Source organism: Piliocolobus tephrosceles, chromosome 12, assembly GCF_002776525.5.
Source record: "Piliocolobus tephrosceles isolate RC106 chromosome 12, ASM277652v3, whole genome shotgun sequence".
Lineage (NCBI taxonomy): Eukaryota > Metazoa > Chordata > Mammalia > Primates > Cercopithecidae > Piliocolobus > Piliocolobus tephrosceles.
Window position 1 is genome coordinate 80,348,485 of NC_045445.1, and position 27,544 is coordinate 80,376,028.

Sequence of the window (27,544 nt, forward strand, 5' to 3'; positions counted from 1 at the left end):
ACTCTGAGGCCACCTACTTCCACTTTCCCTTCAGGGTACTGTTTGCAGGGAGTTCCTGTGAAGTCAGCGGTGCAGACCCCACAGACCTGGTTAGTAAACAGGGGGCATAACTTGGCAGCGTTGCTTGTAACCCAAATGTCAAAGCCTGATTTTGACATAGCAAAACTAGGCAACAGGGAACTTTCACCTCTGCTGTTGTACTTTCTTTTGTTTGTTTGTTTGATTTGTCAGTTTGTTTTTGAGACACAGTCTCCTTCTGTCTCCCAGGCTGGAGTGCAGTGGAGTGGTGCGATCATGGCTCGTTGCAGCCTCCGCCTCCTAGGCTCAAGCAATCCTCCCCCCTCAGCCTCCTGAGTAGCTGGGGCTACAGGTGTGTGCCACCATGCCAAGCTACTTTTGAAATGTTCTGTGGGGGCGGGGTCTCCCTGTGCTGCCCAAGCTGGTTGGCTGTTCTACTTTCAAGTCACCCCAGGCCAGGCCCTTCACCTCTCACTCTCTCTCACATTTTCCAAGCCCTCCAGGCCCTAAACCACCTGACACTGACGGTTACACAGACATGGAGTCTCACACAAACCTCTGAAAAGAAAACTGCTGTTGATTTGGACTCTGAATACCATTACTCAGCTCACCCTCCTTGCTGTGACAACTCATTTGGACTCGTACACCTGCCCAGGGCAACCATGTACATAATCCTGTGAATCAAAGGCAGGAGAGCACCCACATGGACACTCTGGTCTGTGGCATCCCCACCAAATGACGACTCACCACCAGCTTGAAGACCTCTGCTTTTTCCACTCGGCAAGGAGAAACGTGGCTCGAGCCTGCTGAGAGGGCCAGGAAGAAGAAGCAAAGGAAAGAATGATTGGAGGAGTGGGAGTAAGAGATACAGAAACAGGCGGAATGTGACACATCAGAAATGTATCTGCTGCTAGAGCACGAGGCTATAGGAGGGAGGGACGATGGGGCAGGGGTAGAGGGGCTGAATGGGGCATGGAGGGGGCAGGCCCTCGGCCTCTTTGCACCCGGCAGAGTGATGAGCTCCGCCGGTGTCTTCATTGAAGTCCTGTTGGTCCCTACCGGCACATTACACACTCCTGGAAGCATGATCTTCACTTCCTTCCTCCCACATGCTGACCTGGTGAGTCTGGCTTCCCTCCATTGTCCTGGAATGTCCCCTAGGAGGCTGGGCTTTGGTCTGTGCAGGTCAGTGCTGCATCCCCAAGCCATGGAAGACGGCCAGAGATGCACACAACAGTTGCGTCACAGAAGCCAGGGATGGGAAGGACCGTTAGGATCTGGCTATTTAGTCTGTCTTTCAGAATGTGAAAGGGCCCCTAAAAGACCTTGAGGAATGGGTGGCTGTGTCTGACGCCATGGAGGACCCATCCAGTGGCACAGCCTTGCCCAGGGAACCTGCTCTTCTGTGAGGGTCTTGGAGGATCCGGTTCCAGAGGGCGCTGGCATGTTTCACCAAGTGCTTCAGGGGAGAGATCCTTCGGAGCCAGCCTCTGCCCCTCTCACTGCTCACCACCAAGCCCATCCGCCTCCCCTTCCTCTTCCACCAAGAGAACCTCAGGCCAAGCCAGAAATCCCCAGGGCTCCTGAGGGTCCACTTGTCACTCTGCTTTCCTCCCTAGGGGAGGATACCGGACACACGAAATCTGAGACCACCGGAGCCACAGACACAGAGCCATGAACGGTGACCGAGCCCCCTCTGCTGCTCCATGCCCCTGCTCGCCCCAGTGTCCCAGTCGCCGGGCCTGAAATAAATGTTGGCACGCTTGACTGTTTTTGCTTTGTGGCATTTGATGTAACTTTCAACACGTCGGGTGAACTGGGGGTGGCCAGTTTGGGCGGCGGTGGAGTTGTGGAGGGAGAGAGCTAGCATCTTCCTTAGCCCTGTTAGGCTGTCCGCCCTCCTCCTCGAGGCAGTGCTGCTTGTTACTAGGTCCTGGTGGCAATGGGCTGTGGCCAGTCAATGGTGAGTTTTCCACAGCTCTCAGCTCTGACCCTGGCGTGGCACTTACATGCAGGAATGAGGATGGAATAACATCTCTCTTCTCCCCAGCAATGCACACGGTCTTCATATCTGAGGAAAACTGGGCGGTGCTTATATGCGGAGATGAGAGGGTCATGTGGAGGAAGAATCTGTGGATCTCAGAAATGGCGTTAAACCCTATACTGACAAAGAGTTCCCAAGCCCCCCTGCTCCACCACAAGACAGAGACCCCTTCCAACAGACGGCTTTGTCTCCAACTACGCATTGTTCCTTTCCATAAGATGAGGACTTTACTTTTTTTCTTTTGCCTTCCTAAGGTGACCTTGATATGTGTTGCAATATAGGATCAGCAGGAGAATTCCGAAAGGGGGGTTGGAGCATAATTGTCCCTAGGGGTTAACTGACAACCATGGAGGAGGCCCCGTTAAAAACTGCAACACCAGGAGTCGCCAAAGTAAATGGACAAGGATATTGGACGTGCTTTTTAGCATCACGATGCCTAACTAGGACACGGGAACACCAAAATTCTCTCTCCCCCTCCCCCATCTCATGGAGTCCTCTATGCAAAGCCAAGGGAGAAATAAAAATGCTTTCATAGGGCCTGCTGGGTGAATTACTCACCCTCTGGTTCTTCAGAGGTCCAGGGCCTTTAAGCTCAAATGAAACCCAGGTGGGATAAGGTTCAGGTAGGCGACAGCATTTGGAAGTCCCACAGCCCCTTTTCCTATATTCCCAGGGAACAGCCACGGTGAGACCCATAAGTACTGAACAGACGAAGCTGCTAATTATGGAGTGATGGAATTCTTTAGATCCCACGTCTCTGCAGCTTTTTCGATGGCACAGGTACCACCTATCTCCCCACAATGCCTCTGTCCTCCTGAGCTGGGCCCTACCTAACTCAGTGGGCGAAGTTCAGCTCCATGTCGCTGCTTCTCCAAACGGGGCTAGGACTTCACATCATGGGGATTAGCCCTGTCCACAAGAGGAGCAGCATTCCACCTCCCTAGGGCTGGGGACCTGTTGGGTGTTCGTTCCTTCATAGCTGCTGTCATAACCATGAGCTCAGTCATTGCACTAGTAAGGGAGTGTCAGGGAGAGTGTGCATGGGCATGCTTGTGCTTGTGTGTGTGTGTATTTAGGATGTGAATACTTGTTGAAACAAGAAATGATGTGGGGAAATCTGGTGGATAAGGCACAACTTGGCAGTCACACTTGAAACCCAAGTGGCAGAGATGGGATTTAAAGGTAGCCAGATTCAGCAACAAGGAGCCCTTCTCCCCAGCACCACACTCTGTCCAGGGCTCTCCAATCTGATCCTAACATTGTCCAAGTCTGCTTTGCCCAGAACCATATGCCCACTACCCACCAGATGCTGACTGACTCCCACACTCCTACCCATCATCTCCTGAAAGGAATACCTCCACTGCTGATTCGACCTCTAGTTGCCATCGTCCACCTCAGGCCCTCTTGGCTCGGATGGACCATGCGGACTTCTCTGCCTTCCTCCTTGCGCAGGCCAGTGGACTCTGCAGCCTCACAGCAGAAGATGCTTTCCTCTGCCAGTCCTGTATGCACAGGAGATTCGACTCATGTTGAAATTTGATCCCCAAGGTGGTGGTGCTGGGAGGTGAGGCTTAGTGTAAGGTTGTTGGTGTCATGAGGGCTCTGCCTTTGTCCCCGTAGGTGTCTTGGTACTCTCCTCACAGTAGTGTGTGAGTTCTTGCTCTGGCGAGACTAGATTAGTTCTCACAGGAATGGACAAAGTGCCCAAGAGAGTAGGTTGCTATACAGCCAGGATGTCCCTCGGGTTTCCTCTCACTGCATGTGTCCGCTTCCCCTTTGACCTTCCTCACCACATTATGACACAGCACACAAGCCCTCGCCTGAAGCTAGGGCCACGCCCTTCAACTTTCCAGCCTGCAGAACCATGAGCTAAATAATTTTTTTCTTTATTTACAAATCGCACAGTCTCATGTATTCTGTTATAGCGACACAAAACAGATGCTCGTGCATCTCGGGAGGAGGCCCATTACCCATTGCATGAAGAACCATTTGCGCATACAGGGCAATCACATGCAGGAAGGGGAAAAGACAGGTCAGCAATAGGGGAAGGCATGGGTCGTCAGCTTTACACCTTTGTTCCTGAAATACGACTGTGCCCCAGTTATGAGTTCTTTTCCTTGGCTTATACCTCCCCCCGACCCACGTTTACATCACCTGACAATCCCCGTGCCTGAGGGATGTCTCAGGTAGGTCAGTAAAGTGGACAGTGCCTCAGAAGGTGTGGGGTCAGAAATTCCACTGCTCCAGGATCACCCACCCAGCACTTCCGGTGAACAGAAGACCATAAGACTGTGTAAATGAGCAAGAGATGAAGCTTGTTTTTCTGCCCCACCTATTCTCAATCTCTCCGGTGCTACGTTCCCGTGAATCCTGGGCAACCTTACCGAGGTAGTAACATTTGTACTTAGCTCCATGAAATGTTACACAGCTTGCTGTGTTACAGGAGCGTCACCTGTTCTCGTTTTATTATTCCCCCATCCGGATCAAGGTGAGTGGTGTGATCACCATTCTGAGGTCGCATCGCCAGCACAAGAGGGAGCCAAGATACAGTCCCTGGTTGATCTGAGGCAAGGACCCTTCCATTACAGCAAGGCAGTCTAAGAGCCACTGTCACCAACTAGAAATCTAGGGGGCTCCTAATGGACTGTGAGGTACAGCCCATGCTCTTGGTGATGGGGACATTGTACTTGCAGTCCTACATGCAACAAAGCGAAAACATTGATGGAGTCAGGGTTCCCAGGTAACAGGGTGCTTGGAGGCAGTTACCACCACACAGTGCCCAATCTCCTCCCACACTGCACCCACTGGGGAATTGTTTTGACTGGTAAAAATGACAGTGTGACTTAATGGGGAAAAAACTGCATCTGCTGTGCCCCCCCTCCAGTGCTCCCCATGGTCACCTGAGGTAATTCTACAGACCTCCAGAGTACCCCTGAGAACAGTCGGAAGACTGCTGGTCTCCTACAAAAGATGGAGCCTAATCGTGGGCCTTCCAGACACATACTAATGAGCCATGGGACCTCACATTGGTCATATCAAATAACATTCATCTGGTTTATTTCCTGTAGGGGGAAAGCTGCATCTCCCTGGATCCCCCAGAGTGGTGCCCTCAGCATCACAGGGTGGGCAGCTCAACCTTTAAGCCATCCCAAGGGAGAGCACCCGCTCCAAGACCACTCTCATAAAAGGCTGACCCATCCATCCTCCCTGCACTGATTACAAAGAGGGACTTGGCTTTCCTGGGACTCCAGCATGAGGAAGTGTAATGAGATCATGCCAGTGAGGGTCAACGTGGGCTTTGCTTGTTTCCGTGACCCTGCCAGTCATTTTATTCATTCACTGGCCATCTTTAGACACCCATAGTCTCAATCCGAAAATAGATGGGTATAGGGAGAAAGTGTACCCAAAGAAGATGCACTCACTCACTCGTGGGTTTTAAAGTTTGTGGGGAAAATTAGTGGAAGAGGGTTTGGAGGGAAGTGGCATTATTTGAGAGAGGCTTTTCATAGGATAGACAGAATGGTGCTGTCTTAGGTTGGAGGTGGGCCTGGGGCAAGGTCCAGAGAGGGGCCAAAGATGACACCCAGGTTTCTGGTTTGAGTGACTTGTGGCCCTGGGGTACCACTGACCAAAATAGGGACCACATGCAGAGGAGGAGAATTCAGTGAAAGGCTGAAGAAATCGGGTCTAGTCTTCGGTTCTGCTAAGATTCATGCAGCTGATGGGTTGCTGAGAAGCTACGTTGAACATACTTGGCAATTATACAGGCAATAACCAGAATTCTAACCCATTCAGGAAATTTATACACATCCTGCTCTTGTTTCAGCTTGGTTTGCAGTTTTTTTACATACACGATAACACAAGTATGTTTTGGTGTATGATGCAAAGGTGAGGCTCAAAACTGGTGGTGCTCGACCGTGTTGGGTAATATTTGTAGGCTGTCCCAGGCCCTAATGGGCCACTTAAGGGTGGACAAGACCTGTATTGCAGAGACATCATTAACCATTGGCACACACCATGGAGCATGGATTAGGAGGCTTTGCCCTTGGTTCACTTATTCATCACTGTCCTCTGGGGATTGTGAGGGGAGGGTGAACAGCCTCCTCCCAGAGGTAGGAGCTAGACGTAACTTATTCACTTGCTGTGAGAACTGGATGGGATACAACGTGTGGGGGCATGCCAGGCAAAACCTGGTCCCCAGTAACACTGACTTCCCACATCTACTGAGAGGACAGGAGCTATGGATTCTTTGGGTGGCATCTGTAACTCCACTGTGAATAGTATCATCAGTGGGCATTTAATGATTAGTAGTAATATCGATAACCATTTATCTCATAATACACAGCTCTGGTATGTTTTCTGCAATTGCCTGGATGAGTAGTCTGTTGAACTTGCACCGTGTTCCTCATGTTCTTGTTTTGTTTTTTTGTTTGTTTGTTTATTGTTGTGGGTACAGGGCGGGTGTATCTCGCTTTCTAATATCTTCCAGGGCTGTTGGGAGTTTTCTCATTACTCCTCACAGCAGTCCTGGGTGGTTGAGAAGGACCGATGCTATTACTCTTTGTGGGGGCAGGAAAGAAAGCGTCTCACAGAGGGGTTGTGAAGATTACGTGGGATGCCCCCTCCACAGAGCAGCTGGTGGTGTACTGGGCCTAGAGGCAACATCCATCAGATTCCTTGAGATCAGGCCCTTTGGGATAAGCTTTGGATGCCATTTGTCCCCAGATCATCATCCAGCAGCAGTCATTTACATGATGATACTAGTAATAGCTGCTAAGCCTGAGAGTGCATTGATTGATAAGAGCTACGGGCTGCTGAAATGATTGCTGGAGGTATATCTCACCCCCTTTCCTTTTATTCCAGCTGGGATCAAAGAACTCACCTTTCCCACACTTGCAACGGTGGCTCAGAACTGTTATCTGGTTATTAGAGAAGTGGCCAGGAGACAGCCAGTTACTTAGACAAAGTCACAGTTAGTGGTGGGTCTTGTCCTGGCCCTTAGATCTCCCAACCCTCACTACAGTGTCCTGTCCAGCAGGCCCATTATTGTGCCCCTTCTTCTGCCATTCCTTGTCTTGTGGGCTTTGAAGTAGGCACTCTCCTCCGAGGACAAAAGAAGGCTTGTTCTGCTACATGCTGTGTTCCCTCTGTGTCTAGGAGGAAGCCCGTATGAATAGGGCTTTAATGTTGACCTATAGCCTGCCATGGGCCCACGTCATTGCATAGCTTTCCAGTTAGGCACACATAGGTTGGGATCTTGGATTAGAATCTGGGGACAAATCCCTGCACCTTTTCTTAGCCAGGCTTTCTGCATTTGAACACTGGGGTAAATCGGAGGAGTGACGTCAGCAAGATGGCTGAACAGATGATCCCACAGTATCACTCTTCCTACAAAAGTATCACTACAAATTAATCAAAGACAAGAAAACCACCCTGATTTCACTAGAACTTGGGGGAGAAGCAAGGAAACTTTCTGGGATGACAAAATTGAGAAAAGCCACAACCAGTAAGAGGAACAACAGTCACGTTAGACTGTGCCACCTCCTCCCCCAAACCAGCATAATGCTACTCACAGAGAATTTCTCTAGACCCACAATTTCTGAGGTGGGAGGAGGGAATTGGGGGCGGACATGTGACCTCCCCATCAGTCTGGGCATCTTCATGGGAAATTCCCTCCAGCCCTATCCCACGGGTACCCTTCAGAGTTCCAGAAGAGAGCTAAAACACCTGGGGTGAATTGGGAACAGAAAGTGGGTGCACTGATCACAGCAACTCTGACGTGGATCTTCACAGCTGCTCTGTGCCACGATCGGTGGGCATGCCAATGCTGAGGAGACTGGCCAGAACCATAGCACTGCTGGGGGCGCAACACACAGGAAGGCCCAAATCCCTGGCCAGATTTCCCACTAAGCCCATGTGATCACCTGGAGCCTTCCCTTGTCCTGGAAAGAACTAAAAGGTTGTCAGTAATGGGCCAGTGTTCACTTAAGTCTTCCCCAGACCAAGAAATAGTGGCAGGGTAGCAGCATAGTTCCAGTGGAGCATTTAAGTTCTGGGGCTCACAGTAAGTCTTTTCCAGACTGAAAGCAACAGCTGAGCAGGGATTAAGTTCCAATATTAAGTAGTAAAGGTTTAACACCACCAAGGAACGGCTGCAAAACCTGGAAGAGGTGGGCATCTCCTCAAACACACAGACATCAACATAAAGAGACAAGGATTGTGAAAACTCACCAAATGTGACACGCCAAAAGAAACCAACCAAACTCCAGTAACAGACCCAGAAAAATTGAAGATCTGTGGAATGTCTGACAGACAATTCAGAATAATCCTAAAGAAGTTTGGGGAAGTACATGACAATATGGATAACAAATTCAATAAAATTTGAATAACAATCCAGAAACAAAACAAAAAGTTTGACAAAGAAATAAAAACAATTAAAAAAAAAAAAAAAAAAAAAACCAGAAGCCCTAAAATAGAGAATACAGTAACTGAACTGAAAACCTCATTAGAAAGGTTTAACAGCAGAGCAGCAGAGTTGACCAAACAGAGGAAAGAATCTGCAAGCTCCAAGACAGAACATATATAGAGGAGGAAAAGGACAAAAGCATTTTAAAAGAGGGAAGAAGGCCTTTAAGAATTATAAGACATCATCAAGAAAATTAGGTTCTGCATAATAGAAACTGCTGAAGAAGACCAAAAAAAAAAAAAAACAAAAACAAAAACAAAAACAAAAAAAACAAACAAGGTCTAGAAAGCATATTTAGAAAAATAATGGCTGAAATTTCCCAAATCTGGAGAAAGATCATAGCATTCAGGTATAGGAAGCTCAGAGGTCACAAATAAAATTCAACCCAGAGACAAATTCCCCAAGGCACACCACATTCAAATTATTTAAACAAATCAAAGGCAAAGAAAAATGCTCAAAGCATCAAGAGAAAAACAACAAAAACAACATATCACACTCGATGGATCACCAATACAGCTTTCAGTGGATTTCTCACCAGAGACCCTGCAGGCCAGGAAAGGGAGGAATGATACATTCAACGTGATGAAGGGAAAAAAACTGTCAGTCAAGAACACCATATTCAGCAAAGCTATCCTTCCAAGAAAAAAGAAAGAAAAAGACTTCTGAGACAAAAAGAAAAAACAGAAAAGAAGAAAGGTGAGAAAAATCATCAACACAACACCTGTCTTACAAGAAATGCTAGAAAAGAACACTAACATGTAACAAAAATATATATGAAGGTATAAAACTCACAGGTAATAGTAAGAAAGCAGACAAATGTACAATCCTGTAATATTGTCATCGCGGGTTGCCAAATACATCTTCAGTACGAAACCTAAAAGACAAAACTGTTCAAAACAGTAATAACTACAACAATTGGTTAAGAGATAGGAATATAAAAAAGATGTAACTTAAAACATCAAAAAGTCAGAGTGTGGCGGGAGGGACGCGTTAAAGTGTAGAGTTTGTTTTTGTTCATTTTTCCTGTGATTAAAGTTCAACTGCTACCTGTTTAAAATAACCTGTTGTAATTATAAGACATATTTTGTACATCGCATCATGGTAACCACAAAGCAAAAACCTATAATAGGGACACTAAAATATCAATAGCAAGGAATCAAAATTTACTGCTAGAGAAAACCACATAACAGCAAAAGAAGAAGACAGTAAGAACAGAACAAAGGAAGAACAGATCTACAAAAATGAAAATAAAAACAAAACAGGTAACAAAATGGTAGTGTTAAACTTTTACCTGTCAATGATAAACTTGAATGTAAATGGACTAAGTTCTACAATTAAAAGACATAGAGTGGCTAAAAACACAAGCCCCAACTATATACCGTCTAAAAGAAACTCACTTCACCGACAAAGACACACACAGACTGAAACCAAAGGGTTGGAAACAGACATTCCATGCAAATGGAACCCAAAACAGAGTGGGAGTACCTCTATTTAGATCAGATAAAACAGACTTAAGAAGAAAAAGACAAAGAAGGCCATTATATGATGTTAGACAGGTCAATAAAGCAAAAGGATATAACAATTGTAAAAATATGTGTTTGTATATACATACATACGTTTTTTAACAATTGTATATATAGCAATATATATTACAAAATATATATTTTTAACAACTGTAATACATTTGTAATATATATTTAATTGTTAAATATATTTTTAACAATTGTAAATATATATATATTGTAATTATAATAGTAACTATATATAAAGTAAATATATATATATTGTAAAAATATATATATTTATAAGTGTTGTAAATATATGCACCCAACACCAGGGCATCCAAATATGTAAAGTAAATATTAAAAGTCCTAAAAGGAGAGATTGACTATAATACAATAATCGTGAGGGACTTTAATACCCCACTTTCAGCAGTGGACAGATCATCCAAACAGAAAATTAACGAAGAAATGTTGCCATTAAACTGCACTCTAGACCCCATGGACCTAACAGATATTTACGGATCGTTCCATCCAAAAGCCACAGAATACATACAGGAAATGCAGTTCTAAGAGGAAAGTTTATAGCATAAATGCCTGTGTAACAGAAGTGGAAATATCTCAAATAAACAACCTAATGTTATGCCCCAAGGAACTAGAAAAAGAACAAAAAAAAACCCAAAGTTAGCAGAAGAAAAGAAATAACAAAGATCAGGGCAGAAATAAACAAAATAGAGATTTTAATAAAACAACTTAAAAATCAAAAAACAAAGAGTTAGCTTTTTAAAAGATAAAGAAATTGGCAAATCTTTAGCTAGACTAACTTAGGAAAACAGACAGAAGACTCAAATAAGAACAGAGATAAAAAAAAAAAGGAAACATTACAACTGGCACAACAGCGGTGGAAATGATGATAAGAGACTATCATGAACAACCATCTGCCAAGAAATTCAAAATCTAGAAGAAAGAGGTAAGTTCCTGAACACATACAAGCCACCAAGATTGCATCACAACGAAATAGAAAACCTGAACAGAAACAATAAGGAATAATAACATTGAAGCAGGAGTAAACACTCTCCCATCAAAGAAAAGTCCAGGACCTGATGGATTTGCTGGTGAATTCTACCAAACATGTAAAGAACTGGTACCAATTCTTCTCAAAGGCTAAAAAAAAAAAAAAAAAAAAAAAAAAAAACGAAGAGGAGGGAATACTTTCAAAAACATTTTATGAGGCCAGCATTACCGTAATTCCAAAGCCAGACGAGGACATTACAAAACAAGAAAACTAAAGACCAATATCCCTAATAAGCGTGGATGCAAAAACCCTCAACCAAACACTAGCAACACATTAAAAACATCTTCCATCATGACCAAGTGGGATTCATACCAGGGATGCAAGGTTGGTTCAATACATGTGCAAAGTAATAAAAGTGATGCCTCACATCAACAGAACAAAGGACAAAATCCAAACACTCATTTCAAGAGATGCTGAGAAGCATTCAAAAATTTCAACATCCCTTCATGATAGAAACTCCCAGCAAAGTGGGCATAAAAGGAACATACCTCAACAAAATAAAGGCCACATATGATAAAACCCAAAGTTAATATCACACTGAATAGGAAAAAGTTGGAAGCTTTTTCTCTCAGAAAGAAAAGAATGCTGACTTTCACTGCTTAAATTCAACTTAGTGTTGGAAGTTCTAGCCGGACCAATTAGGCGAAGAGGAAGAAATAAAGAGCACCTGTATTAGTCTGTTTTCACACTGTTGATAAAGACATACCCGAGACTGGGTAATTTATTTTTTAAAAAGGGGCTTAATGGACTAACAGTTGCACGTGACTAGGGAGTCCTCACAATCACGATGGAAGGCAAAAGGCACATCACACACGTCGGCAGGCAAGAGAGAAAATGAGAGCCAAACGAACAGGGAAACACCTTATAAAACCATCAGATCTCATGAGACTTATTCACTACCACGAGAACGGTATGGGGGAAACCGCCCCCAAGATTTTATTATCTCCCACCAGGTCCCTCCCACAACACGTGGCAATGATGGGAGCAACAATTCAGGATGAGATTTGGGTGGGGACACAGCCAAAGCATATCAGCATCCAACCGGAAAGGAGGAAGTCAAATTGTTCCTATTTGCAGATGACATGGTCTTATATAGGGAAAACCCTAAAGACTCCACCAAGTAACTATCAGAACTAATAAGTGAATTTGGTAAAGTTGTAGAACATAAAATCAGCATACAGGAATCAGTAGCATGTCTGTTTGCCAGTAGCAAACTATCTGAAAAAGAAATCAAGAAAGTAATTCCATTTACAATAGCTACCAAAAATAAAATAAAATAAAATCCCTAGCAATAAACTTAAGCAAGGAGATGAAAGGTCTCTACAGTGAAAACTATAGAACACTGATAAAAGAAATTGAAGAGGACAAAAATATATGGAAAGACATCCCACATTCATGCACGAATTAATATTGTTACAATGTCCATAGTAACCAAAGTGATCTCCATGTTCAACATTTGACATCCCTGTCAAAATACCAATGACAGTCTAGACAGAAAAAAAAAAAAAAATCCTAGATTTGTATAGAGCCACAAAAGATGCTCATAGCCAAACCAGTCACAAGCAGGAAGAACAAAGCTGGAGACAACACACTACCTGACCTCGAAATACACAAAAGCAACCAATACGACAGGACACTGACATAAAATCAGATACATAGACCAATAAAACATTACAGGGAACCCAGATATAAATCCATGCATTAGCAGCCAACTGATTTTCTACACAGGAGCCAAGAACATACATGGAGGATAGGATAGTCTCCTCAATAGATGGTGCTGGACAAACTGTATGTTCACAATCAGAAGAAAGAAACCAGACCCCTATCTCTCACCATATACAAAACTCAAATCAAAATGGCTTAAAGACTGCAATGTCAGAACTGAAACTGTGAAACTTCTAGAAGAAAACATAGGGGAAACATTTCACGAAATTGAACTGAGCAAGGATTTTTTTTTTTTTTTTTCAGTAAGGCCTCGAAAGCATAGGCAACAAAAGCACAAACAGATCCAAAGGATTATATCAGACTATAAAACATCTGCACAGCAAAAGAAACAATCAGTCGAGTAAAGAGACAGCTTACAGAAAGAGAGAAATAGTATTTTCAAACTATGCATCTGACAAGGGGTTAATATCCAGAATATATAAGGAGCCCAAACAATAGCAAAATTCATAATAATTCAATTAAAAATTGGGGAAAAGACTTTTCTCAAAAGAAGATGTGCAAATGGCTAACGGATATATGAAAACACTCAACATCACCAATCATCAGTGAAATACAAATCTAAACCACAATAGGATATCACTTCGCCCCAGTTAGAATGGCTGTTATCAAAAAGACAAAAAGTTAACAAATGCCGGAGAGGATGTTGAGAAAGAGGAACACTTATGCACTGTTGGTGGGAATGAAAATTACTACAGTCATTATGGAAAACAGTGTGAAGATTCCTCAAAACATTAAAAATAGAACTGCTGTGTGATTCAGCAATCTCGTTACTCGGTACATAGTGAAAGAAAAGGAAATCATCACGTTGAAGAGACATCTGCACTCCCGTGTTCGTTGCAGCATTATTCCCAATAGCCAAGATATGGAATCAACCTAAAAGCCCATCTACAGATGAATGGATAAAGAAAAATGTGGCTTGTATATACAATGGAATACTATCCAGCCATAAAACAAAATGAAATCCTGTCATTTGAGGCAACGTCGATGAACCTGGAGGACATTATGTTAAGTGAAATAAGCCAGGCACAGAAAGACAAACACCACACGACCTCACTCAGATGTGGAATCTTAAAAAGTTGATTTCATGGAAGCAGAAACTAGAATAGTGGTTACCAGAAGCTGGGGAGGGAAGGGGGTGTGGGGCAATGGGAGGGGTTGGTAAAGGGTAAAAAGTTACGGGTTAGATGTAAAGAACGGGTTCTGGTGTTCTGTTACACGGTAGAGCGACAATAGAAAATACCAATGTAGTGTACACTTCAAGATTTTAAATCTAGAAGATTTTAAATGTTAACACTGCAAAGAGATGATAAATGTTTAAAGTGATGAATATGGTAATTGCCCTGACTTGATGATTATACAATGTATAATTATACAGGGGTGGAAACATCACACGGTACCCCATAAATATGTACAATTATGTGTAAGTAATACATTTTTAAATCGTGAATGAAAAAAAAAAGTTTCAGAGTGTACCTGAAACTCTTACAGGTGGAAAGCTCTGTAAGGGTAGAGCTCATTGTTGTGCCGCCAGCCCTCATTGTGATCTTGGCGCATGGAACTATGGTGATTCTATCCCCAGTGCGCAGAGTATCTCTGACACCTAACTCAATAAGTACTTATTAAATGTAAAGAAAACCAACCAAACAAAAAGAAAACTGAGGTGAGTACTAACAACCTCACATGGTTGTGGTGAGGCCTGAATAAAGCAGCCTGTATGAACACCCCAAATGAAAAGTGTCCATACAAGAAGACACAGGAAATCAAATGCAAACAGAAGTGAGAGACTGGGAGCAAACATCTTCTTCAATTATAACAGACTAAATAATCGTATTTGCAATATACAGAGAGCTTTGATGAGACAACTCAAGAAACGCATGCGAGAACAAACAACAATAGAAAAGCTAACGAACAATCTGAGCAGGCCATTTATAGAAATACAAATGGCCACTATGAAGGGAAGAGGAGCTCCACATCACAAGTCATAATGGAATTCAGATAACAATGTGATTCCACTTTTCAAACTGCAACTTGACAAACATTTAAAATTATAATGATACCAATCGGGTATCATATACTGAGGTTCTGACGCTGGTAGTGTGAATTGGCACAGATCCACACTATGCACCAAATGTGCACTCCACATTTGGAGTGCCATTTGTCAGGGATTAGACGGTTTAAATATATTTACCCTTGGTGCATCCCCAAATTCTTTCTTCCTCCTGACACCAATCATAAGTAGAAGTAGGGTGGGAAAACTGATGCTTCTTAGACCAGAGGCCTGGCAGCTCAGATGCCACTGTCTCAAGGCCCATCACAGGGTCCTAAAAGGGCTCTGTCAAGTCCTTGACAAACCCTTGGGCATCCTCAAGGCCAGGACTTTGGAAGCCTCCCGTAGGCTGAGCCTGAGCCTTGACTGAGCAGCCCGACTCAAAAATTACAGCTAAAAATCTCAGGGCTCTGTGAGACACAGTTTTCTACATCCACGCTTCCCTCAAGTGCCCTACGTTGGCTTCCACTAATGCACAGAAGAGAAACCTGGAGTTTGATTGTGGATCCCCAGCAACGCTGGGGTTCTGCTCACTGGGAATTTAGGAATACTCACTGAGTTTCTTGACATGAAGATGGAGCTGGTGAGGGGAAAAATATAATTGGCAAGTACCCCGGTTTGAATTTCAGTAAACCTGAAAGATAACAATGCACAAATACATCTTTCCTTAAGTCTTTGGGCTTATATAAGTAGAGTAACGTGAAAATCAGAAAACATCACTTTCAATTAGTCATTTAATCATCTATGTGAGAGTCGCGTTGTGGGACTGGAAGCTGATTAGAGTGGGTTCAAGGCACACTCGGGAGAGAGGAAAAGGAAGCGAGGATACTAGTCAATGAGGCAGCTCAGTACCTGAAGGAGTTTATGAGAATGTATCAACTGCTTGAAAAGAGCGTACTCATCTACAGGAGGAGAGGGTGAAGATCCAGGCCAGGGACAGGCAGATGGATTTTCACGGAGGGGACAGGCCCTGAACCAGAGGCCCAGCACAATGAAGAGTTCTGCCGGCCTCTGACAGTAAATCCTTTCAGACACCACATGTACGTCGCACTTCTCAGAAAACATGAACTTCACTGGCATTCCTGCTGCTGCTGAGTCCTGATATGACTGTATGGAGAAAGCTGCATCCCCCAGACTGGTGCCCTCAACTTTGCAAGCTGGGCAGCTCCAGTTTTTAGCCTTCTCAAGGAAGAGCAAACTCTTGAGGACCTGCTGAACCTGATTTCCCTGCAGTGTGGCAGATAGTCAGCCCCAGGAGAGCTGGGATCTAGATTTCTAGAGTTCGTTGCTGTATCCCCAGTACCTGCAACTGATTCTGGTGTGCAGATAACAGGCCCTCGGCGAACACCCGATGAATGAAGGAAGCCATGTTAGTGCTGGCTAGAATGATTTTTCCCTATTTTCCTGAACAGGACTGACTCAGCTAAAGACACTATGCCCTTGGTTTATTTTGCCAACAGCATAGAGGACCCATCCAGTGGCACAGATTTGCCCAGGGAACCTGTTCTTCTGAGAGGGTGTTGGAGGAGCTGGGTCCAGGGAGCCCTGGCATGTTTCACCAAGTGCTTCAGGTGAGAGCCCCTGCTTCTCTCACTGCTCACCGCCAAGCCCGCCAAGAGAACCTCAGGCCAGGCCACAATCCCCAGGGCTCCCAAGGGTTCTGTTTTCCTCCCTAGGGGAGGTTACCGGACACTTGGAAGCTGAGACCATGGGGGCTGCAGACACAGAGCCGTGAACGGTGACCGAGCCCCTTCTGCTGCTTCATGACCCTGCTCACCCCAGTGGGCCTGAAATAAATACCGGCACACTTGACTCTTTTGGTGTTATGATATTTGATGTCCCTCTCCACATGAGTATCCACCTCCTGTGATTTATGGTTTGCCTCTTTCGGTGGAGGTGGCAGGGAAGGAGGTCGTTGTGGAGAGAGAGTTAGGCACGGGGTACCTAGCCAAACGGGTTCTTGTCCTTGTGCCTTGGAGCAGTACTGCATGTCCCCCAGTCACTTTTGCAATAGCACGATGGTTGATGGACAGTAAACATGCTACTGGTTTCAAACACTTCACATAGGGTGGCTGATGTGCACTGACTGAGCGATAACCCTTGGGCCGGGGAGGAGGGCTGTAGGTTGAGGGACAAGGAGGTGAGGTCAGAAGGAGAGAAGATGTCGCAGAATGCACAGGAAAGGCTTCAGAGGCATTAAGTTATAATCTGAGCACAACAACCCCCACCCCAACCTTGGAGAGAGCCCCTCCAACACATGGCCTCATCCATCACCTCAGGTTGTTTATCTCTTATTATGATACCGTGTCTCTTTGTGAGCTGCCCCTGATATACCTTGCAAGAAAATAGCAGCAGTGGGAAGAGCTGAGTCTGGTGGATGCTTCCCAGAACTGGAAAAAGCCCAGGCTTCTCTGGGATGGCTCTGCTCCTGGCTAAGGTTCTGCCATGGGAGTCCAGCCACCTGCAGTCCCGATCCCCACGGCCTAATGGAACCACTGGGTTCCTAGGAAACTCACAAGTTCACCATGCCACCCCCTAGCTTGACGCATTTGGCTCTGAGACACATCGGGGAAATGTGGAGTGTTGGGGTCCTGAGAGCCCCTCCTTCTCTTCCGTTTTCTACTTTTAGAGTATTGTACTACTGAAATATTTCAAACCTACAGAAAAACAGAGAGAAGAATACAGCAGCCACCACCATCCCTACTTAAAAATGCTTTGCTGTACGTGCTTCACATCTCTCTCTGCTTTGGAGTTAAATAGATTATGGAGACACACAAATCATCCCCAATCTATACTCACTCCTCTCCTCCCTAGAGTAGGTCCCCGATCTTAGGCATCTGAACACCTCTGGGTCTCCACGCAGCTTCAGAGCAGCTCCCTCTCTGGCATGGGTGCTCCCGCATTGCTTTAGAGATGCTTCTGTGATGCCTGCTGGAGAACATGGGGGGATTCTACCCAGAATCCCAACCCAGAGGGCAAAAGCAAGAACATCTCAGCAGCTTTCACAGATAACTCTGGACCCAGCCCTCTCCCACCTATACCCGTGTTCTCCTGAGGTGCACCCTGTCTCAGTGGGAGAGCTGAGCTCTTCACCTCTGTTTTACCAGGAGAGGCCTGGAGCACCATCCTGGGTCCCAGTCCCACCCAAGTGATGGGTTTGTGCTTCAGTCACAGGGAGCAGGTCCATTTTCAGCTGCTGTGACATCTCACGGGCTCAGTGGCAGGGAGTAGCTGGTAGGGACGGGGAGGAAGGCAAGGCCAGGCAGACTCGAGTCCTGGGTCTGCTGGAAGAGAGGTGGGATCAGATAGATGCAGGCCACATAGCACAGTCCAAGGTGGCCCATCAACCATTTGCTCCGTCAAGGCGGTTGATACCCAAAGGGACTCACTGTACTGAGGTGGGTGCAGGAGCAGGTGTGGTGGGCAGCCTTCCAGAATGGCTTTCAAGGATCCCCCTTCCTGGCACCCATGCTCCTCCTATGGGATTCCCTCCCCTTGAGGGTGGGCTGGACCTGGTGACTTGCTTCTAACCAACAAAATTTGGCAAAGGTGATGGTGTGTCATTTCCATGCTTAGGCTGTAACGAGACTGTGACTTCTGACCTGCTGGCATTCATGCTCTCCCTCAGGCTCTTCTTGTATGCGTGCTCGCCCAGATGGAGGAGGCCAGCTGGCGAGGGGCTGATGAAAGCCTCTGGCCAACAGCCACAGAGGAACTGAGGCCCTCAGGCCAGCGACCCACTAAATCCTGCCAACAATCACATGAGTGAGCTTGGAAGTCTGTCTTTCCCCCAGTTGAGCCTACAGATGAGGAACTAGATCCTGCCAACAGCCACATGAGTGAGCTTGGAAGTCGATCCTTCCCCAGTCAGGCCTACAGAGGAGACTGTTGTCCCTGGGCTGGCAGCCCTGTGAGAGACTGGGAAGTAGAGGATCCAGTTAAGCCATACCCGGATCCCTGATCTACAGAACTCTCAGAGAAAAACTGCTTATCATTTTCACTTGAAATGTTTGGGGTAGTTTTTTTATGCAGTAATCAATAACAATTAAGACAGCAGGAATATCTGGGGGCTAGGGACTGGGTGCAAGACACAGAAGGCTCGATTAAGGCTGGGAGGGGTTCTTGGGTGCCAGGGTGGTGCATGGTGCACCCGTGTTTTAGTCAGACCTGGGGTCAAGTCCCAGCTTTTTCAGTAAATATCTGTGTGACCTTGGACAAGTATCTTGAAGTCTCCGGCCCCAGTTTAGACCTCTGTAAAATTTGACTGACATTGAACTTCCAGGACCATTGGAAAGATAAGTGCCGGCTTAAGTAATCCACACGACAGTGTGTGATATGTATTAGGCCCTCAGTAAGTGGCAGCCATGAATAGTAATAGAGTTGACCTGGGACTCTGCATCCTCGTCTTGGGAGCTCCCGGTGACTCCGGGTCATTCCAGCGCCAAAAAACAAAACCCAAAACCCAAAAACAGTGCAGGAAAAATATCTTCCTAGCAAGTAGGACAAAGGCATCTGTTCTCCAGGAAGAGAGGCCCAAAAGAGTGGATACTTTTCCAAAAATTCTGGTGTGAGGGAGGCAGCCCCAGCAGGCTGCAGCTCATAGGCCATATCCCTTATGCACAGGACCAAATGCTCTCCTCCCTCCCTCCCTAGATTCTTGTCTTCCTCCCTGCCCCCATCCATCCCTTCCTCCCTCTCTCCCTCTGTCACTCCCTTCCTCTCCCTCTCCTCACTTTCTCTCTCTCTCTACCTTCCCCTCTCACCGATGCCTGATTCCAATATCTTAACCCCACAGCTCTGCCTCTTTGCACTCATTTGACCCCTACTAGAAACCCAGCCCTTCTTTATGTCATCCTGCTTTCATTCTCGATGAACCCATATCAATGTCCTCATTATGCACTGCTTGCCAGCTTCCCCGGCCACACAGGATGGTATCCGATCACTGGCTTCTAGGGAACAGCTTGGGTGGGCATCACTCTGACCTCACCATTGCGCTTTAGAGTTGGTGTGTCTAGAAAGCCCAGCGTATGCACTGTAGAAAACTGCACAGGGACGGGAGCCCAGGACTCATCCTGGACCAGCAATGGAGGCTTCCTTCTATACCACCCAGATCCAAATGAGATGATTCTGTAAGAGCCCCTTTCTATCCAGGACATCGTCTCTCATCCCTCAGACTTTCCATCTGGACATCTCAACTCTGTTCCTCTCCTACAGCCTCGTCTTCCTCCACAGCATGGCTAAAATTTGCCTTCAGTACCCTCGAAAATAACTGTTAATTCCGCCCTGCCTCAGGGCCTTTGCATTATGGCTCTCCTCTGGAGCCACCATTTCCTTGCTCAGCCTTTCACTTGTCCTTTTGATCTCTGATGTTCCTACCCTCCAAAAGAACACGTCCTTCTTCCCTTGGTAACTTGTCTCCTCTCCACTAGGCCAGTCCCAAGCACAGTGTCCTCACTTGACCGTCTCACCATAGTGACACATTTTCTCTCTGTGTTACCTTGAGGAAGTTGCTATACCTTTCTGGGCTTCCATTTCCCTGTCTATATGATGAAATATTTGACTAACACACAAACATACTGTGTACTCTTCTCTATCATAGTATTTCTCATGCTAGACTGCCCCCTCTGGCAGGTTAATTTGCATGACTGTCCTCATCCGGGCTCTCATCTCTGGAGCATGAGCTCTGCCTTGTTAGTCCTGGAACAGCCAGTACCTGGACACAGGGCTTTACTTACGGCATGGCACCAATAAATCTGTATTGAAGAAAACGAATCAATGAGCATGTGTCCACAGAGCTTTGCTGTGCCTGGACTCTCCGATCTGGGATAAGGGTGAGAAGTATTCCTTTTATTTCCTCTAGCTTGGAGCCCAGAGCCTCCCGCTCAGCAGGAGCCAGATGTTTTCAATGTCTGGACTCAGAGCTGTCTTCCTGGAGGTGCTGAGGCCTTTTCTCCAGTCCAGAAATGAATCTGGGCTGGCTGAATGTAGGTAGGGCAAGGGATATGAGACTGTGTGGGACACAGGTATGGATGAAGCTGCCACTGCAGCTTAAAAGGCTCAGGCCCAGGGCACAAGATTTGAGGCCACCTTGTTCCCTCCTTCCCTTGGGCTTGGAGGGAGGACCCTTGGCTGCAATGATACCACCCTCCAACCAATCCGGTGGGTTACGAGGGGCCATAACTTGGAAAATAGCAGTCGAAACCCAAGTGGTCATAGTGGGATTTAATAGAGCAGGGCTTGGTGACAAGGGGACCTCACCTCTAGAACACACACACACACACACACACACACACACACACAGAGACAGAGAGAGAGAGAGAGAGAGAGAACGCCAGCCTGGAACCCCCTGTTCACCACCCATCAGAGGCTGATTCACACACCAAAACACCCTCACACATTATATCCTCAGAAGCACAACACTGCTGCTGATTGGGACCTGGCTGCCATGAACCTCCTCAGGCCGTTTGCTGTGATGACCCATTTGCACAGGCTGTTGATTTCTAGAACTTCTCAGGTTCAGGGGAAGACAGGTTTCATCTGTCAGTGTTAGTCACAGTGCCCTCACTTCACTGTTTCACCATAGTGATACATTTTCTCTCTGTGTTGAGCAAGTTGCTATACCTTTCTGAGCTTCCATTGCCCTACTGACGTACTGAAATCTTTGGCTAAATGATCTCCAAATTCTTGTTCTTCTCAGACATTTAGTGACCCCATGGCTTAGGGGACTGCTACATGCACAGCTACCTGCTGTGTCAGCCAGTTGCCTAGTTGCAAGTGCCCTGGGGGCTATTATGCCTCCCATGAGCCCTAATGCAAGTATTTTCAGTATCCTCTATCCCCTAAGATACTGCATGACACCATTGGCATCTCACTGCCTAAAATGGCTTCTTTTCATATCCCAGAGCTACAGAATGGGTGGGCAGCTGACTAGAGTCTCCCAGGCTAGGTCCTTAGGAGACTATACACACACACACACACACACACACACACACACACACACACACACACATATATATATATATCACTATCTTATGTCCCATGACAGACTTCAGAAACTCTAGGCCAGGGCCTAGATGCAACCCAGAAGATCCTCAAGGGCTGGACGTTGGAACTCAGGCTAGCCCCTGATTGAGCACCCTCATTCTAGAGAACTGCAGCAGAGGAACTCGGGGTCTCCATTGGGACACACGTTTCTAATCCGGCACTGCTTCATGGTAGCCAATCTTGACTGCTACAAGTGCACAGAATAGAAACTGGGTCAGCTTATTTGCAGTTTCCAAAATCACCTCAGTGGCCTGGTCTTTGTGCTTCAAGCGCTGCTCCTCCTCTCCCTTTCCCTGTCTGAATGCTTTCTCACACATTTCAGGCATCTAATCCTCTGGGAAACCTCCACTGACTCCATTAACATCCCCAAGGCTGAGTGGGTGTCCTGTCTGAGCCTTCTCATGGACCCCGAAACTTCCTCCTGTCACTCTCTGTTGTACTCTGTTGTGCCTTTCTCGGCCTCTCCCCAACCGGCCCACTGGAGGCGACATCTGAGTATGGGCTCACAGACATGACCAGTCCTGGACCTTCACAGATTCTGTAAGGAAGGCTTTGTCTCAAAACCTTTCATATATCAACCAACAGATTAGCAAATATTTAAAGGGATGAATAACATCAAGAGAGATGGTGAAGGACAATGAACACTATCCTACACTGCTCCTGAGAATAAATTGCTGCCACCTCTTTTCAGATCCATTTATCAATGGTTACTCAGTGTTGAAATATTTGTAGGGTTTTGTGCCAGAATTCCATTTCTGTGTACCTCTTCTAGAGCGACACATCCTCTGTGAACAAAGATATTGGAAAAACTTTTGAGAACTTTAAAAGCTGGGGAAAAAATGTGAAGGTCCTTGTGTGTGAAAGTAGTTAAAGAATTATGGCATATCACTTAGAACACTATGTAGAAGTTAAAAATGATGAGACTGTTCTCCATGAACTGACAGGAGAAGTTCACCCAGACTTGCTGTAAAATGCAAAAATCAAGTGCCACACAATACGTGCATCATGAGCCAGTATGTATCTTATGGCCCCATAGAAGACAAGCATAGGTTTCTATCAGTGCATGTATGTGTATGTAAATGCATTGATTGAGGAATTTTTGAGGAAACATATTAAACCATTACTGAGGGGCTGGTGACGGAGAGGGGTGGACAAGGGAGACTATTGTTTTATCTGTATTGTTTTGGTACACAAGGATTATTTGCATAAATAAGACAATATTGTAAACAGGTGATATACCTGTACTTACTAGGTCTTTAATAAAAAGAAACTCTTATTGTTTGCAATCATAAGAATCACTTCCCCTCTTGCAGGAGCTTCTGCGAAACTCGCTCGCAAGTCAACAAAATTCTATTGAGATCCTCTCACGTACCCAGCGCTTTCACACATATAATTTACCTGTAATTTATCCAGTTCAATCTCGGGGCTGGCAAAATCCAGTTGACCCCTACTCCCTGTAACATCCACTCCAAATTTAAAATGTCAACTTTTTCTTGAACCCTACACACTTGTTTAATCTCAGCTGAGGAAGACATGGTATAAAGCTGGCGGCTGACATGGTAGCCTTTCTCGATATAAATCCCATCCATCTGCAGGGTGGTGTGGGGCGGGTCTTATCACCATCACTCATAGCCCCTCCCTGACTCTTTGCAGAACTCTGGGTCCATTCAAGGCAGTTGCACAGAGGCAGCTTATTTTTTCAAAGGAGATTCAGAAAGAAAAGGAAACGTTACTGTGCGGGACAACAGGGTTGTCCAACTCACCTGCCATCAGGCTTCGGGGACTGAGCAGCCTGGCCTCCTGGGCCAGCCCGGGTCTCATTTCTTTGAAAAATCGCTAGGTTGGTATATTAGTCTTCTCGGGCTGCCATAACAAAATATCACAGGCTGGGTGACTTAAACAACAGACATTTATTTTCTCACAGTTCTGCCACCTGGGAAGTCCAAGATCAAGGTGCTAGCCGATTTGGTTTCTGCTGAAGGCTCTCCTCATGGTTTACCTCCTTCTTGCTAAGACGTCACATGGCCTTTCCTGGGTGCATGCAGTGCAGAGAAGAGGAGACATCCCTGCTGCCCAAATGTCCCTGCAGAAACACAGTTGTCACTACCTCGAGATATGACACGTACAATGAGCCCTGTGGCGTCTCTTCTCATAAGGACACTGATCCTGTCGGAGCAGGGCTCCACCCTTATGACCTCACTTAACCTTAATTGCCTCCTAAAGGCTCTAGCTCCAGATACAGTCCCATTAGGGGTCAGGGCTTCAATGTATTAATTGCAGGGTAGGGGAACGCAATTCAGTCCACAGCAGTTGGCAAGGTTTTTTGTTGCAGACCCTCACTTTCTGGCGTTTCTGATTCTCTGCTGTCCAAATGTCCCTGCAGAATCACAGATGTCACTACCCTGACATACTGACAGATACAACTGGCCCCGCGTCCTGTCACTACCCTGACATACTGACAGATACAACTGCCACCTACTACCACATCCCAGGGTTACTAATGACGAGGTGAATTGGGTCGCCCAGCCCAGAGGCCCTGCTGATCGATGTCACTGCCTTAAGAGTCATCATAGATGTCAGAGACCCTGGACAAGGCCCTGGGTGCACGCTGGAATATCTTAAGAGGTCAGATCCTTGGGATGGTTCCCCAGGACTGATTCCGGCCCCTGAGAAAACTCACCCAAAAACTGCCGCAGAAGGGGCTCGGGGACTGGGTGGGGCAGTTTTCTCGTCTTGTTCTGCCACCTGGTGGCAGTTGGCTGCGTCTACAAGGAGACAGGTGGAAGCGCCACAAAATCTGGGCCTTTCTTCCTGGGAATTTCCAGCACTTTGGAACAACCTTCCTACTTAGAAAATGACTTTCTTTATATGAGAATGAAAGTTGTGCTGGGAGATGACGGTGTAGTTATTTGGGTCTTCATTTCTATTCATTTTTTAAGTTAACAACTTAAACCCAGCTTTTATCAAGCATTTAAACACAACTTGCTGGTTTGGTCATTTGAATCACATAGCTAGTCATATACAACTATAAGAAACACTACTTGCACTTGTTCATTGGTTCATGCTCAATTAACTCCTAAGTTTCAGTGGAGTGGTGTAGGAGAAAATCTAACCGGGGTAGATTCAAGGAGAGAAAGGGGAGATAGGACAGACAGTGAGACCTGCTCACTTCTTGGAGGAATTTCTAAGTATTTCACACTTGCCTGGAAATTCACAGGATTTTGCTGAGAATTTTTGTACACATCAGAGGGAATTATGTATTTACATGAAAGCTAAGGGCTCTTTACCTCTGATTTGCACACGAATCCTATGAATCATAGGGCTGTCTGAAACCATTTGAACCCTCCTCTCTGCAGCATACTGTACAAGTGACCGCTCAGGCTGTGCTTCAACACCTCTATTGTTGATCATCCCATTACCTTACAAAGCCAGCGATGGCCTGGCTGTTGGGAAGGACATCTTCGTGTGAATCCCATCTGCAGCATCTGCAGTCATGTTAACCTCTTTCCCGGCTCCTTCCCCTGCCCTTGTCTCTCTGCAATTCTGGGTCCATCTAGAACTCTGCAGTGACACCCCAAGAGCAGATGTGATGGCTGAGGTCCAATCATAGGCCTTTAGTGGATATGTATTCAGGGGGCAAACACATAATGCTGCATTTACCTCCACACTATGAAGATATAAAGAGCCTTCAATACACATCGATTACTCATAAATGTCTACGTCTTATGTATCAGGATCACTCTTACAATTTCATCTGTAAGGTTCAACTATTAAATGTGAGAAAAACAGTGCACAGTAAAGTGACAATAGTGTCCACATGAATGAAGTACGGTGACCAACCGTTCCAGTTTCCCTGGGACTGAGAGCTTTCTCAGGACAGGGGCCTTTACGTTTTAAAACTGGAATGGTCCCACTCATGGCAAACTAGGACCATGTGCCACCTCGGCATGCAATCAATCATTCATTGCCGAATAAAATGAACTACCTGTAGAAGACCTCTACACATCATGTTCTCTCGAGGAGGACCCTCGGGGTTGTTTTGCTCGACAAGCAGAAACGTGACTCGAGCCTGCTGGGAGGGCCAGGAGGAAGAAACAAAGGAAAGAAAGATTGGAGGAGTGGGAGTAAGAATCACAGGGACGGACCAAATGTGACATACCACAAATGTATCCCCTACTGGAGCACAAGGCTGTAGGAGGGAGGGACGATGAGGCGGGGGCAGAGGGGCTGAATGGGGCGTGGAGGGGGCAGGCCCTCGGCCTCTTTACACCCTGCAGAGTGATGAGCTTCCCCTGAAGTCTTCAAGGAAGTCCTGCTGGTCCCTACCGGCACATCACACACTCCCGGAAGCATGATCCTCACTCCCTTCCTTCCACCTGCTGACCTGGTGAGTCTGGCTTCCTTCCATTGTTCTGGAATGTCCCCTAGGAGGCTGGGCTTTGGTCTGTGCAGGTCACTGCTGCATCCCCAGCCCCTGGAAGACGGCCAGAGACGCACACAACAGTTACTGGATGGGGTGAAGGAAGCCAGGGATGGGAGGGACCGTTAGGATCTGGCTATTTAGTCTCTTTCAGAATGTGAAAGGGCGGCAAAAAGACGCTGAGGAATGGGTGGCTGTGTCTGACGCCACGGAGGACCCATCCAGTGGCACAGCCTTGCCCAGGGAACCTGCTCTTCTGCGAGGGTCTTGGAGGAGCCGGTTCCAGAGAGCCCTGGCATGTTTCACCAAGTGCTTCAGGTGAGAGCTCCTTCGGAGCCAACCCCTGCCTCTCTCACTGCTCACCACCAAGCCCATCCACCTCCCCTTCCTCTTCCACCAAGAGAACCTCAGGCCGAGCCAGAAATCCCCAGGGCTCCCAAGGGTCTACTTGTCATTCTGCTTTCCTCCCTAGGGGAGGATACCGGACACACGAAATCTGAGACCACCGAAGCCACAGACACAGAGCCGTGAAAGGTGACCAAGCCCCTTCTGATGCTCCATGCCCCTGCTCGCCGCAGAGTCCCAGTGGCCGGACCTGAAATAAATGCTGGCACGCTTGACTGTTTTTGCTTTGTGGCATTTGATGTAACTTTCAACACGTCAGGTGAACTGGGGGTGGTCAGCTTTGGCGGCGGTGGGGTTGTAGAAGGAGAGAGCTAGCATCTTCCTTAGCCCTGTTAGGCTGTCCGCCCTCCTCCTCGAGGCAGCGCTGCTTGTTCCTGGGTCCTGGTGGCAATGGGCTGTGGCCAGTCAATGCTTAATTTTCCACAGCTGGCGGCTCTGACCCTGGTGAGGCACTTACATGCAGGAATGAGGACGGATTAACATCTCACACGCAGGAATGAGGACGGAATAACATCTCTCTTTCCCCTAGCAATGCACACGATCTTCAAATCAGAGGAAAACTGGGCGGTGTTTACGTGCGGAGGTGAGAGGGTCATGTGGAGGAAGAATCTGTGGATCTCAGAAAAGGCATTAACCCCTATACTGACAAAGAGCTCCCAGGGCCCCCTACCCCACCGCAAGACAGAGAGCCCTTCCACCAGACGGCCTCGTCTCCAACTACGCATTGTTCCTTTTCATAAGAGGAGGGCTTCATTTCTTTTTCTTTTGCCCTCCTAAGGTGACCTTGATATGTGCTGCAAC

The 27,544-nt window shown here is 46.5% G+C and overlaps 2 protein-coding genes across 2 annotated transcripts in view; one reads left to right on the forward strand and one right to left on the reverse strand.

The window, feature by feature from the left end:
- DMRTC1B (DMRT like family C1B) overlaps positions 1-27,544 on the reverse strand; it is a 71,358-nt gene that overhangs the window by 38,744 nt on the left and 5,070 nt on the right. Inside the window, exons 2-3 of the mRNA XM_023196140.3 lie at positions 24,599-24,683; positions 23,682-24,001 (exon numbers count right to left, since the gene is read on the reverse strand). The gene's annotated coding sequence lies outside the window, so the exon portion shown is untranslated. The remainder of the gene's footprint in view (positions 1-23,681; positions 24,002-24,598; positions 24,684-27,544) is intronic.
- LOC111529248 (protein FAM236B-like) lies at positions 1,009-26,963 on the forward strand. Its single transcript, XM_031936646.1, has 3 exons — positions 1,009-1,138; positions 26,493-26,656; positions 26,811-26,963. Exons 1-3 carry the CDS (start codon positions 1,034-1,036, stop codon positions 26,836-26,838), a joined length of 297 nt encoding a protein of 98 aa, XP_031792506.1. The 5' UTR covers positions 1,009-1,033; the 3' UTR covers positions 26,839-26,963.

Excerpts from the sequence above, each read along its gene's own strand:
- LOC111529248 (XM_031936646.1), top strand. The coding sequence starts at position 1,034 with ATGAGCTCCGCCGGTGTCTTCATTGAAGTCCTGTTGGTCCCTACCGGC. Across the intron at positions 1,139-26,492 it reads TCCTCCCACATGCTGACCTG|AATGTGAAAGGGCGGCAAAA; the intron begins GTGAGTCTGGCT and ends AGTCTCTTTCAG. Across the intron at positions 26,657-26,810 it reads TGTTTCACCAAGTGCTTCAG|GGGAGGATACCGGACACACG; the intron begins GTGAGAGCTCCT and ends TTTCCTCCCTAG.